Source organism: Leptosomus discolor, chromosome 6 (assembly GCF_034619465.1).
Source record: "Leptosomus discolor isolate bLepDis1 chromosome 6, bLepDis1.hap2, whole genome shotgun sequence".
NCBI classification, from domain to species: domain Eukaryota; kingdom Metazoa; phylum Chordata; class Aves; order Leptosomiformes; family Leptosomidae; genus Leptosomus; species Leptosomus discolor.
Genome location: NC_141396.1, coordinates 21105858 through 21119939, shown reverse-complemented (window position 1 = coordinate 21119939; position 14082 = coordinate 21105858). Strand labels below are relative to the sequence as shown.

Genomic DNA, 14082 nt, shown 5'->3' with positions numbered 1-14082 from the left:
ATAAACTATGTGGATCTTAGTATTTAACACCTGCAGGAGGAAAATGGTATGAAAGCTCATTAGAAAAATTTGAATATCATTCTGCATCATGTAGTCTGGGGCCCCTGAAGTGGGCCATGTAAACTTCTAATAGATATGTAAGACATACATAAGAAAATTAAATCTATTGTCAAGTAGTTCAGTTTCACTATCCTAGCTCAGAATATTCTGCCTATTGCAGAATATATTATTCTTACTGGTAGAATAGTAGGGTTTGGATCAGAATATTCCACCCAGACTTGCACCTTTAGAAATGTGATGTTTAATTTTATTAAGTCAGCTGTGAAACCTGATTTGTCTTCTGAACTTATCCACAAGCACAGCATTCAGTGTGACAGTGTAATATATAACAAAAATATTATCCAAATAAGAATCCAAAAGTCAGGAAACATTCACATTAAGCTTGTGTACACATTTTGCACCCCCACAGGCGATACCTGAAAGGCTTACAGAACATCATCTCCCCCTGGGTAAAGTCTGAGATAAATAAAATCACAGCACATGTATTTCAGATACAAAACTAGACCCTTGTTCCTTTCATTCTACTTCTAGCACTTGGTCCCCTTGACCTCTGTGGCCTTAGTTAACCCTCTAAAAAATTGTGGTCTTAATTTATGTGCTAAGTCCTTTTCAGTCTTGGAAATTCTAAGCCCCTCACAAAGATTGGTATCTTATTCCACAAGAAGAATAAATGAGGTCAAGCTTATGATCTTGCCCGGCTTGAGTCCACAAGTATCAGAGTTAGCACCAGGATCTGATAGTCCCAGTAACAAACATAACATTCACGTTCTACTTACCAAATCCGTTCTTAGGGTCACGTTTTAGGCTGACACAAATGATTTCTCGTTCTAGACCACTTAGCAAAACCTCCTTTTGGATGGCTGGGGATCCAGGTGCTGCAGAAACAAAACAGCTAGAATAAATGCAGATTAATGCAGGGAGACAGCAGATTTATATAGTATGCAAAACTGGGGCTTCAAAAATTAAAAAATATATTTTGTCCTTGTTTTCAACATTACTATTAATTCTGAATCAATATAATTCAGGAAGGAAGCTTAAACAAGTGTGTGGAAATTTGCATTCTTTAGAAAAGTATACATACAGTAGGTGGGTAAACTCATCCTACAATGTTCCTTTCTGGGAGACCATGCATTTATCTGCAATGTTTTTATAAGATTAGGATATCTAAAGAGTCAGGCATATAACACTCATTGAATATGAAGGTGATTTGGACACAAATCTCCTATGGGTTCCTTTGGAAGCTCTAGTCTTGGCTCTGTGGGCCCATTTGGCTCTGCAGGTGCAATTCAACTACATCTCTGAAGACCATTAGGCACCGTTGCTAGAATAATTTTATAGTTAAGTCCTTTACCACTGATCCTGATGGAAAACAGGAGTGAAAGGGATGAAAACAACTTGTCTTGCTAAACTCTGGATTAATTCCCAGGGCTAGAAGTGAAAAAGGGTATTCCTTAATCTTTAAGTAGAATATATTTTGGTTTCCTGCTATTGAAATAATAAATATGGAAGGGTACTGTCTATGATTATTATACTCACCACTGATTGTGTTCTGAGTTGAATGGATAGAGAGGTAGTCGTAACTCCTTTGCTTTCCGTTCAAATTGATGTGCATTTCTGACTGGGATAGCGCTGATGTGGATCTGCACGTCAGGAAATGAAGACTGTGTTACAATAACAAATCAGTAATGGTATTTAGCACTCTTCATTGCCATTAGTCTGTCAGGGCCAAGTTAAAAACGCACATGTTTATAGCCTTTCAATGAACATTCTGATTTCTGGGCAACATTTCATCGTAGGGGAGAGGTAGTTTATCCTTGCCAGCCTTTGCTTCCAAATAACAGCTGCCACTAGACCACTCACATCATGACTGATTTCCTCCCATGTTTTTGTCCGAGCTGAGTGCAGCTTCAGGAAAACACAGTGTAGCCTCAGATGATTCATTTAGCCCTGCTATCCATTTAGATAAAACTACGTCTAAAAGTTTTCCTGTCAGTTCATGTTCTTCTTGGCTCTATTCTAACTCTTAGTATTCTAAAAGGCACTAGAATTCATCAAAGAGACTGTGTGCAGTTATAGTAACTGCCTACGCTGGTGAATGTACAAATGCAAACGAAAAGGGAGAAGTTTTTACACTGTTCTCTATGATTTGCACCTTTAGACATGGAGGAATCAGTTACGTAAGACCTGCTCAAAACCAGCTTCCACTGTGCATTCAATTCACATACTGCCATTTCCAGAGAAGATACACAGATATTAAGGATCTTACTTTTATTCTCCCTTATTTTTACCCCTCTCCATAACCCAATAAGTCATTCATTCCTGAGTCTGGTACAAATTTAAATGTCACTCTTTTTCAAGGTCTTATCTGTTAGACTGATAGCTTCCTGCCTGTGTTTGCACTACTGCTGGTACCATGGAGCCCCAGGCCTTGTGGTATGACCGCAATAAATACTGTAAAAAAAATAGTCTGCCTCACAGTTTACTATAGAGGTTTGCAATGATGCAGTCTATGACTGACTCATGTTTAAAGGGAAAAGCAAACCTACCTGCCCAGATTGCTTTTATCTCTAGTCCTGCTGTTGGTTTCCACACTGAGGTTGTCACAAGATTTGCTCATCATCCCAGCAGAAAGGTTTTCCAGGTTTGCTCCATAGAGCACATTCTCTGAACGAGACAGTCTCTGAATCAGGGCAAGGTGTTCACGCTGAGCTGCATATGCAGAATTTGATTTGTCTATTTCCACAAATTTGCCTTCCTCTGAATAAGAAGGGAGAAAGGAGGAGGAACAAAAGATAAATCCACTGATATTATCCCACCTTTTTAAGCTCAAAGGTGCTTTCTGTCTAACCTTTTGAACATGCCAGCAAAAGAGATTGACATCACAGATGTATTTGTTCTAGAGGATATCAAGGCCTCGGAGCGAGCGGAAAATGTTTCCAATCCATTTCTTTCATGGAAAATACACACTGTATTTAGATTTCTTTTCTATGAATTATACTGCAAATTCACTTTCTACAAAGACAGTTGAAATGTACAACCCCGTATAATTTAAACCTGAATATCTCTGTAAAGTATGTTTTGTAAGCATTCGGTGTATGAGAAATATCTCTTGACAGAGACTGAATTAGCCAGGTTGGTAGTTTCCCATTCTTCACGGGCCCACCACTCCGATATTCATATATCTGAGAAGACAGTAGCTCTACTAACACATGCTCTTTCAAGTTCAGGGAGGGGCCAAGGAGCTGGCTGTTTGCTCCAAGTAATTTGCACAAGTGAAGTTGAGTAGGGGACCATCTTGGTGGTAATGCTTGCTATGCAGGAGGAGACATAGTTAATTCAGGTTCTCACCTGGTGGGCTGGAGAGGGGATATGAAGGAGAAAGGGACAGCAGGCAATTGGGAATATGTCAGAAAATAAAACAAGAACTCTGCTTGGTACAGGCTAGCACAAATACAGGCTTTAATTCTGCTTGTACATGACAGCTGACCTCCCATGTCCTAACAAATATTAGTCTGAATGCAACTTTCTATAATGCTACTCTGCAGCATTAAACCTAGGCTCCCTCTTTCCTCAGTGACTTTGATCAGGGGCATTTGTTAAGGCAACAGAAGGCTTAACTGTCCACAGTATTAGTGCAGCAGTCTGAGAGTTGTCATAGTGATTTCAAAGTAGGGGGTTTCTAGCAAGTTTTGAAGGGATGGGGATTTAAACATCTGAACAGTGCAGCAGAAGCAAGAGTATCCCTCGTGCAGAAAGAGCCTTATAATCTTTTGCAGCCTCGCTGTGGGGGCAAAGGCAGCATTTTGAACTACTGTCTGTCATTGCCTTCACAAAGCTTTTTTTTCTGGGACAGCAAGCACACACTGAACCTTAGAACATGCAGTCACATGGCTTGTGTGAGTCTGGCTTGTTTCAGTGATTTGGGGTGCTTTTAATCAGGACCTGGGTTATAGTTTTCTTAGCTCTCAATCTTTTTGCTCTCTTATATATGGAATGTAGTAATTTTTTTTAAGATATATTGCCACAAGCAAACGTGACACAGGAAACTTGAAAATTCACTATTAGCACTCACTGTATGCTACAAATCACAGTCCCACTAAGTTATGTTTGAAGCTACAGAAGCCCAAGGAACAAAAGGTGCCTTGAATTTAAATGTCGTCCTAGTGCCTTTTTCCATGGTAATAAAATTCATGCAGATGAAATTTCCCTTTTCATTAAATAATTGTAGTGGGAAAGAAGCAATATATTAATCATCCTGTTATATCCTGTGATATAAATTGTTGCCAACACTTTTACAGTTTTACTAAAGAAAGGAGTATCCCAGCAGATAAGGCATGACACTTGATTCTCCTGCTGTGATTCACTGGGTCAGATACTCAGTGGTTGTAAATGATCATGATTATGTTCAAGGCAATGGATGAACTAGCGGAAACTCATGTTGTGATCCCGAAGTCAAGAGTGATGACAGTTGTCAGCTTAGGCTGTTATTTCTTATGTGCCTAGGTTTCCCCTTAATGATCCTCCGTCTTTACAGAGCATGGTGAGAAGTGCTATGCCCTGGGTTGAGCAGAAACTTGTCTTAGAAACCATGGGAAATCTGAACTCTAAGAAGGTATTAGTAGTATCTTCCAGAGACATGGCCAAATCTAAGATAAGAGCAGCCACACAGTTGAGTTGGCATGACTGATGGTTTTGCCCTGGGACTGAACTGTAGGGTTGAACCTGTCTTATGCAAAGATAACTAGTTAACTAAATTCAGTCTGATATGTTTCTTCAGAATTCTCAGCAGGTTCCCTGAAGGGAAGTGTAACCAAGCTTTTTTAAAAAAAAAAATCTGAGTTTAGCTACATAGTTATTATCACCAGAGAACCCCTCTCCACCCCCTGCACGTGTCCACTCACATGCACACACTAGATGATTAGATTTGCACACCTCTAACTTCCAGTGAAGTAGGAGACGTTATTCTCTAGTCTGCAAATGAGAAACTGAAGCGCAGTAAAACTAATGTGGCAGGTTCTGATTCTCAGCTTCACTGAATGCACCTTTCCTAAAACCTAACCTTGTCCTATGGCCTGAATAACGAAAGTGCATTTATACCTCACCTGATGAAGTTTGCCGAAGTTGCCTAGAATTCATCTGTGCATTGAATTTGTGCTGGGCAGAGCAGAGGTCCAGTAGATATTTACATGTCTTTGCTGTATCAGTAATGAAGGTGTGTTTCTTGCCACTGAAGCTGCTTTCAATCATGAATTTTTTTCTCTAAAGGGAAAAAAAAAACCCTCAGCTTGCTTCATGTATCAGTCTTTACACTGAAGCACTGAAAGTCCATTTATATAATCTTGTTGGTTTGTCTGATTGTATTTATGCCTGGCTGCATGCCTTTTGGGTGCAGTGAATGCCTGTCATAATTGTAAATTCAACAGTTGTTAGTGGGTGTCTGTCGTTGGGATCATAACTGCCCTATGTTGAAAATCAAGAGCCTTTGGACACTGACTGTATTGAGAGCAGGTTGATAGAACTGGCAAAATTTGGCCCTACAGATGTTAAAATGATTAAACTCATTTAATGTGAAAATGAAAATATCTTCAAGGGGCAGAAGGGACGTTTTGGGGGGAGCAAACAGGCTGGGATATGTGTGATGCAGGTTGACACCTACACTGTATGATGGTAGACTGATACACCTCTGATGGCAGAATATCATTTAGAAGGGGTCACAATCTTGCCACCAATACCAGTTTGTTAACAGACATCAATATACTAGGAGATGAGAATGGGAATAATGAGATCTGAAAAGAGGGAGACATGATCCCTTGACCTGATGGTAGGAAAATAAAAGAAAAGAGAGAAGTAAAGACAAGAGAGGAATGAGTATGGAATATGCCATAAAGTGATTTGACATAGTCTTGGTAACAGTCGACACCAGATTATTCAATTTTACAGTAATTTTACTCCAGCCTTGACAAAAAAACTCCAGAACTAAACCTCACTAAGAACTGGATATCTTGGTATCTACAACCAGATCCAGCCTTAATTTTAGACTATTTTCAAAAAGGACTTGCCTGTACAAAATGAGTCTAATTCTGGGCTCTGAATGCAATAAATTTATCAAAGTGACAGGCAGAAGGGGAGTAAAGTAGTAGAGTGGAGAAGAGATTAACTTGGTTCCAACTCACATGAGCTGAAATTCTCTCTGTTTCACGCCACTGGAATCTTAAACTGGCAATTCTTGTGTGATTTTTGATTTCATACACAATGATGCCTTTGGCACAGATTCCCAGGATGATGTCCCCTCCTGCTCCTTTCTTCTCTTGGGACACACGATAGAATAACACTCCATATTCAGGGAGTTGCTGAATCACCTTGTAGAGAAAAAGTGCATTTACCATGGGTTATTCAAAAAGAGGCATGGGGAGAAAAGGTGGGTAGATGGGAGAGGAAATGGTTTTGAGTGTCCTTACTGAATATTCTTTCACTCTATGAGGAAACCTTTGAAAATCCTTACCAAATTTTCATACCTACTGCCTCACAGAATCACCACCTTACTTTGGTATGCCATAGAGCCGTTACATGCTTTCATTTTCCATGTGTAAAACTGAAATAACGCTTTCCCACACACCTCATTGGAAGAGGTAGGAGGATTATGTAGCTTCCTACACAATAATCTAAACATTGTAGTGGCATTGAGATACTCAGCATTACTGCTACTTGGCACTTGTATGCATTTCTGAATAGAAATCCATGCAGGATTAATACTGCTTGACTAGTGTTAAACCTCATTTCTTTCCATTTTCCTTTCTGTATCTTTGTTTCCTTGAGCAAACCCAGAAAATACAAGTACACCAAATATGATGGTTTTAGTAAAACTGCTAATACTTTGGTGCCAGGGCTACTCTGACATTCTTATGGGCTTGTGTGGTTTCCTTTCTACGATAGTGATGACCAACTGGAAATCTTAACTGCAGTGACACCACAGCTCCCAGCCTGCAATGAATTCACTCAGGTACATATTCCCATTGCTTCATGGCTACCATCTATTAAAATCAGACATTATAAATTTCCATTGCCAAGAATCTGAAGTCACAGGGTTTGCTAAATTGTACCTCAAAGTATCTCACCTAAACATGGTGGTGACTTTTGAAGAAATCTCACTGCCCCAAAATTCCCTTCGGTGCCAGATTTTATAGTAACAGATCTTCAGTGTCACTTCTTTCTTGCACAGTGCTCATTGCTGGGTGAAAAGTTAAGTAGGATTATACTTCAAGAGACTAAGGAGCCAGCTTCTACCACTGACATCTGACTGTGCAGAGGATAACCTGAGGAACTCACACAGAGGTTCTGGGTGTTGCTGCTTGCCTTTCTACCTCCTGCATTTGGCCACAAAATTTCAAAATGTGACTCAGACCCTTTACAGAACTATGGAATATCAGGAGGGTTTTCTGTCATCTTTTGTTATCTGCAGATCAATATGAGTTTATTCTAAAACTTTTTTTTTTCTGGTAAACTAAGGTCAAATCCCCGAATGACTTTTCAACCGTGAATAGAGATTTTCAGTGATCAAAATAAAACACTTTAAGAAGATCTGTTTTTCAAAAAGTATGCAGAGCACAAATGTTTAGGTCCTGAAAACTGGGGCATCTATAATCACTAGCTGAATCTGGATTTTAATTTTTAATCCCTTTCATATTTGGAATTTGCATGTTCTTGCCATGGGGGCTATCTTTCTCACTTTGTATGATGTGTTGGCTCCTTCTACAGACTTACTCATTGGAACAGATACTAACAAAGCTGCTTTTCTTCATTGGATTTGCCATGCATGATGGGTCTGTCATTAAGGCTAAACTTCAGTCTATTTCTTCAATTCCACTGACAGTATTAGATGAGAAACTAACATAATTAAACAGCAACTGAACTAAAATGATGCTATAAATAAAAGCATGTAGCACTGCAGCAAAATGGCTACTAATATTTATCAGTTATCTAATCCCTGATATTTTTCGTTTGATGGAAAGCGGATAAGTTTGGGGGAGAAGGAGAAGTTAGGGGAAAAATAATTCAATCCCACATCACCTGGACACTCTAGAGCCCTAGGGAAATAGTCATGTGAGAAAATACTTCACATAACTCTTTTCTCACTTCCAGGGTTCACAGGTATTTTAAAAGAAATAATCACTACATGTTTAGAAAGTGGCTGAACAGTTGCTATAGTTTCACAAGTCAAGGAAGTGCTTATTCCCATGTTTCATAATAATCTCTAATAGGTGTATTTATAGTAATCTCTAACATAGACTGGTTGGTAACATGCTGAAAACTTGCATCAACCCTTAGGATTTGAAAATATCCTCAAATGTGCATTAACCCTTTATAAGCTATCAGTGAGGGGAACCCTACCAGTAAATGTGATGTAAGTTATTGACAGTGACAGTACCTATAGCAGAATGAAATTCTGAGTTTTTTCTTGACTATTCAAATTTGTTCACCATATCTAAAATCTACTGTATCAGGCAAGAAGGAAATAATAGACAATGGTAAATAGAGAGGGGCTTTCTCTAACTAAATAATGTTTGGGGTATGGCAAATTACCTTTAAAAATTCTAGTTCAGCTTCATCCTCAAATAGGGAACGATTCATACGGTGTAATTTAGCAAGCTCTCGCTGTACATATGCTAGGGTCAGTTTCTCTATTCGGCTTGCTGGAATGTAGTCTTCAACACGAAAATAGCTCTTTCCATGCATCTTTGGGAGAAAAAAAAAAAATTAAAAAAAAAGAGAGAGAGAGAAGCCTTTTATTCTTTTTTGACTTTTCTTATTTGGTGCATTTCCATTTTCAGGGTGACCCATGTGCTGAAGTCACCCTGTTGCTGTTTCCTAAAAGAAGAGGGGGAAAAACAGATAGTGTCCTGACAGACAAATGTGGCTTTTGCATCTATGCTCAGCCAGGTGCTCAAAGCACACACTACTACTCTGCGCAGAGGGGAGAAAAGAGCTGGGCTTACAGGCATGCCTGAACTCTTGCACTTAGAGCTGACAGCTACAGCTGCATCAGTACAACCCACAATGGAGGACCCAATGCTGGGATTGATCCAACCAGATGGATCACACCACTCAGAGTTCAATTAATAGAGCTACACTGATTTACACAACTGAAGATATGGCAGAGGACATAAATGGGGATCTGAGCCTACACATAAAATAGCTGTGCATTCTGGAGTGTTTATTTATTTTTCTCTACCATGTTTTCTAATCTCTTTAAGCCCCTCTACACATCCAAGCTGTGCCTATGTTTGAAATTTTCTATGGATTTTCTGAAGTTTCTGGGCTGTGTTATCAATTACGAAGGACCAAGAGTCTTTCATCATTCTGCTGTGTTTCTGGCTAGATTTGTCTGGCTCTTTACTGCTCCTTAATTAGGCAAATTTTGTAATTTTTTAAAATAAATCTGAAATGTGATTACTGAAGGACTTAGCTGAAATGATGTGCTATTCACATTTCTTCCTTAAACTCTATGTGAGAAACAAAAGCTGCAAAAGCTGTTGAGAGAGACCTCCAAGAAATATTGTATTATTTATCCACACCTCAGAAGCATAATTGCCAAGCTCTGCCTGTAAAGCCAAAGCGCCAAGTTTCAGGGCAGTCTCATCATTGCAATATAATCGCTCCTCCAAAATATCTTTACGAAGCTGCAGGTAAAACTGATGCCTTGTCAAGCCGTGCCTGGAACACAAAAGGGTTTAGGAACACAGGAGGAGCCTTGAACAGTGACCCTAAATGCTACTGGTTTTCCTGCAGTCAGTAGAACATGCACTTACTGGATAACATTAAAGTGGTTGACAAAGAATTTTATCCTTAGAAAGAGTGTGAAATTAATAATGGAGGTTTTCTTCTTGGGTTGGTCATTCCAGCCATCTGGTGCCACTTTGTAGAGTTTGGTCTCCTCATCCAAAAAGAAGAATTCTTTACCTGAAATGAGAAATTTGGATTCTGCGGTAAGTCTGAAGATACTTCAATAGCTCAAAGTTCTACTGTCTTTGTTCAGTGCGTTACTAGCAATAAAAAATAAAATGGATCATGGACGTCAGCTGAGATTTATTCTCTGTGTCATGGCTTAACATTGCTTCTTTGGTGGAAAATTTAGGATAACACAGTGTGTAATTTAGGATTACCTTTTTTAGATGCTGGATTGGTGTGGCATCTATGGAATCGCTCAAGAATTGATGGTGCTTGCATTCTGCTCACCATTCAGGTTCTGCACCCCATTGTAATCCTCATGCCCTGTACACAAGATATACTTCTTCCTAGTGCCTCAGCTATGCTTGTCATCAGAAATGGGCTAGGGAGACGTGGGTCTTGTAGATGAAATAGCTGAGCCTGCACTCCAACTTATATGGAGGAACAAAGACAGTCAGCCTTCCTCAGGACAGTGCTTCCTGGAATTTCTGCTGGAACTACATGGCTCAGTATTATACCAGTGCAAGGCTGGGACACAGCCTTTTCTGCATGGGAATATCATCCCATAACAGTATGGCTATGCTGATGCACAGTAGACATGCTTAGTACAGTTTAAACCAACGTACCTTACTTTTGCTTAAGCTTTGGATCTGCTTTCATCTGAGGATCTTAAAAGATCTTACTGGGATTCATTAATAAAGTGACTACAGATGCATCGAGGGAGAGAACTGTTACTGTAGTTAGCTGTGTCTCATTACCTTTCAGGTAAGCCAAGCCAAAGTAGAAATGTTCTACCAAGTTTGCATATGCCACCACAGTGTTGAAAACATCTCTTGCTTTGGACTTGATGTCACATTGCACCTCAAGGCACTGCCCGTTGAGTAGAATCACATTGAGATCCCTTTGGGACAAGTAGGATTTCCCTTTTTTAGTCTAAGAACACATTACAAAGAATGAAGAATGAGTGCCAAGTACAAGCAATGCAAGTTGCACAGCATTTTATTACTGAGGCTCCCTGGTCTCCGGTCTCTATGTAACCTGATGGAATTGGCCACTACGCTATGCTATTCCCTGCCTCCCTTCTCATAAATTAATATCCCAAACATCTCTAATTTTTAAAAAACCTAGGGAATCCCCAGAAAACAGTTGACCATACTCAGACTCTACCGTCACCAGGGTTATTCTAGATTTAAGGGTATTACCAAATTTTCTTTCCCCTCATTTTTACTGCTGTATGCTGTCAGCCTTTTACCTTCTCTTAATGAAAGGTGGGGGATGTGTCTGCAATCTGGAGGAGTCCAGTACATTGGCACTAGATGTCAAATTGCATATTTGCTGTGTAATCTTCATCTCAAAAGTCTTGTGCTAGAGTGAGCATTCTTAACTGAGAAGGATAAATTAAGCTATTTTCACGCCAACAGAAATAATAAGAGAAATAGCACTAAGAATTAAATTACCTCCTTTTGAGTCTCAATACATCTGTAGGAACCCTAACATGGTTTGGAGGAGGACATGGCAAGAATACTGGGTTGGGACTCAGATGCAACTTACGAAGAGCCAGAACTAAAAGTTCACTAGATTAGTTCTAAATTCTTAATGCTCATACTTACCACAATTGATCCAGGCAGCTGCAAGGTCACTGGTGGTTCACTAGACAAAATAATAAATTCTGGACCTGAAAACTGTAAGGACGCAATTTAGAAATTTAATAAATGTCTCCTTAACATAACAAAGATCCCAAACACCAATACCAATGAAACACATTTCTGTCGCTCTGTATGCTGTAGCTAATTGACTTCAGTGTCTAATAAGGTGCAAATGCTTATTGAAGACTTCTTTCTGTTTGTGGCCTCTCCTGTGTGGACTCTCTGGGATCTAATTAGGGGTAAGCTCATGCTGAAGCCTTTTCTTCTGTAGAGGCACTTAACCAAGACCCGTTTCCTTTGCAAGGCATCTATTTTCATGACCCTTATAGAATCTTAATTTCTTCTGAGACCTTTACCCATTTGATTCCCAAGTTACTACGAGGACAGCCACTGATTTCATAAGCCTAGCTTTCACAGGGAACCAGACAAAAATGCAGAGCTGCTTTCTTCCCTGTAAGAAAGGTTGACTGATATTTCTTATTAGTAGACACTGTATTCTTTTGTTTTATCTTCAACAAAGTTTAACAGCACAAGATGCTTTTTTTCTTGATGAGCATCCACCTCAAGGAATTTTACATATTGTTTTTTGGGGTTTTTTTCATTTCTCTATGCTTTTAGATAGATCCTTGAAGCAGACAGAAAGTGGCAAGATGTGGATCCTTCCAAACATTCTCTGTGACATAGTACCTTGACCCATTTAGGTCTTTTTTCTGAGAAAATTTATGGTTTATTTCATGATACTAGCAACCTCCTGCCAACAGACAGTGCAGTTTTGTATCACATATAAAGAGAGACTAGCACTTTATTGTAACAGTTGCTGAACTCCTTCTGAGGAATTCAATTATTATTCCAGCAAAAATCATATTAACAAAAATTAAGAATAAATTTACATATAAAAAGATAATTTTCCAAAGTATCATAACTGAAACTCTTGATCAAAGTTGAGCCTGTGAACTGGGAACAGGTGAAAACTCACCAGCCTGAAACCTGTTCCTTCTACTTCTACAGCAGAAAGCTCCATGGGCAGCAGCATTGTGGAGCTTTCTGTGATTCAGAGATTTCTGGATTTTTGTGATCCAACTGCCAAAGAAACATTATTTAAAAGTGTCCTACAACAAATCAGCAACCAGAAATAGACCCTTAGGTTAACTATTGGTTTTCCACACTCACTGCTAGCCTATGCTTTCTGTCCAGACATACACTGTAAAAAAATTTCAGTCCTCTGAGCACTGTTGACCAGCAAGTAGTTTCAGTGTCTCTGTAAATGTTTTTGCTGTTCTGAAGCTCCTTTCAAAGTGGTTGATGAAAACAGTCCATATGGTGTTTGTTGTTTGCAGAAATCACACATGTAGGTCAGAGAGGGTTCAATTATAAGCTTTTGCTTAGGCTTTATGGACAAGGGCTTTCACTGCCTTCAGTTCTGAGTTATCACAACTGGATCATGCCTAATTTGAAGGCTGTCAGTTTAGAATACTCATCTAATAAGATGACTCAGTAGCCAATATGTACATCACTGGTGAACAACAACTGGATGAGAGGTTTCTCTTTAGTGATATTTACATTTTGAAATCAGCTTATACGTTTTTCATTAGTCACCTTTTCCTTCCTGTGGAACAAACATTTCTGTGATGCAGCAGTTGCTGTGTAATCCTTTGTAGACACAGAGAAGGTGGAACCTAAACTTAGCAGGTTCTGTCTGCTGTTCTTCTGAGTTCCACCAGGGATTTCTTCTACAGCACTGACTGACCTTCAAACGAAATGTCATTGTGAGCAAAATATATAGCATGCAATCAAAACAACACAGGCTGGAGAACAAAGAGTTTAAGGTACTTTGACTTGCACAACACTGTGGAATCTAGGGCAATATCAGTTATAAGTTGTTAAATGTTTCTTTACAGAAGAAGAAAAATAATTTAACAGGGATAATATTTCTGATGTACTTCATAAATAAATCTAAACACTGCTTTAATTCGATAACAGGTTGGGGGTTTTTTTTGCATTTGCTGAGCCAGATCTAGCTGGTTTAATTCTGGTGAAGCCAACAGGCAAAGAATTTAGCCGCATGCCTTTCTAGGATTTCTACAGGATAAAGTCAATTCCTCATTTCTTATTTTCTGAAGCAAAAAAATCTTCAGAAAATCATAACATTTGTTGTTACATTTTTCAGAATTTTTAACAAATGGGAATTAAATTATTTGAATACTAATTCATTAGAATAAATTAGTGTATTAGGGAACTGAGGGAATTTTCAATTTAATTGAAAGATGCGTGAAATCTCAGATCAAAAAGCTGTCTTTTTATCTATGTCTGTACTTATAACCCATAAAGTAATGGTGTTTTCCATATGAGCAGACACATGTATACTTAGAACAAACTTATAATATATACTCTTACCAGTGAGGAAACAATGATTATATGGTATAGAAGGAAA

At 38.9% G+C, this 14082-nt stretch overlaps 1 protein-coding gene across 1 annotated transcript in view; it reads right to left on the bottom strand.

Annotated features, from left to right (window-relative positions):
- Positions 1 to 14082, bottom strand: part of FRMPD2 (FERM and PDZ domain containing 2) — a 61411-nt gene that overhangs the window by 35629 nt on the left and 11700 nt on the right. The window contains exons 7-17 of the mRNA XM_086466660.1: positions 13248 to 13398; positions 11616 to 11687; positions 10764 to 10938; positions 9867 to 10017; positions 9633 to 9771; positions 8641 to 8793; positions 6234 to 6419; positions 5163 to 5319; positions 2607 to 2817; positions 1597 to 1700; positions 837 to 935 (exon numbers count right to left, since the gene is read on the bottom strand). Of these exons, the coding sequence (XP_086322786.1) occupies positions 837 to 935; positions 1597 to 1700; positions 2607 to 2817; positions 5163 to 5319; positions 6234 to 6419; positions 8641 to 8793; positions 9633 to 9771; positions 9867 to 10017; positions 10764 to 10938; positions 11616 to 11687; positions 13248 to 13398 (1598 nt within the window). The remainder of the gene's footprint in view (positions 1 to 836; positions 936 to 1596; positions 1701 to 2606; positions 2818 to 5162; positions 5320 to 6233; positions 6420 to 8640; positions 8794 to 9632; positions 9772 to 9866; positions 10018 to 10763; positions 10939 to 11615; positions 11688 to 13247; positions 13399 to 14082) is intronic.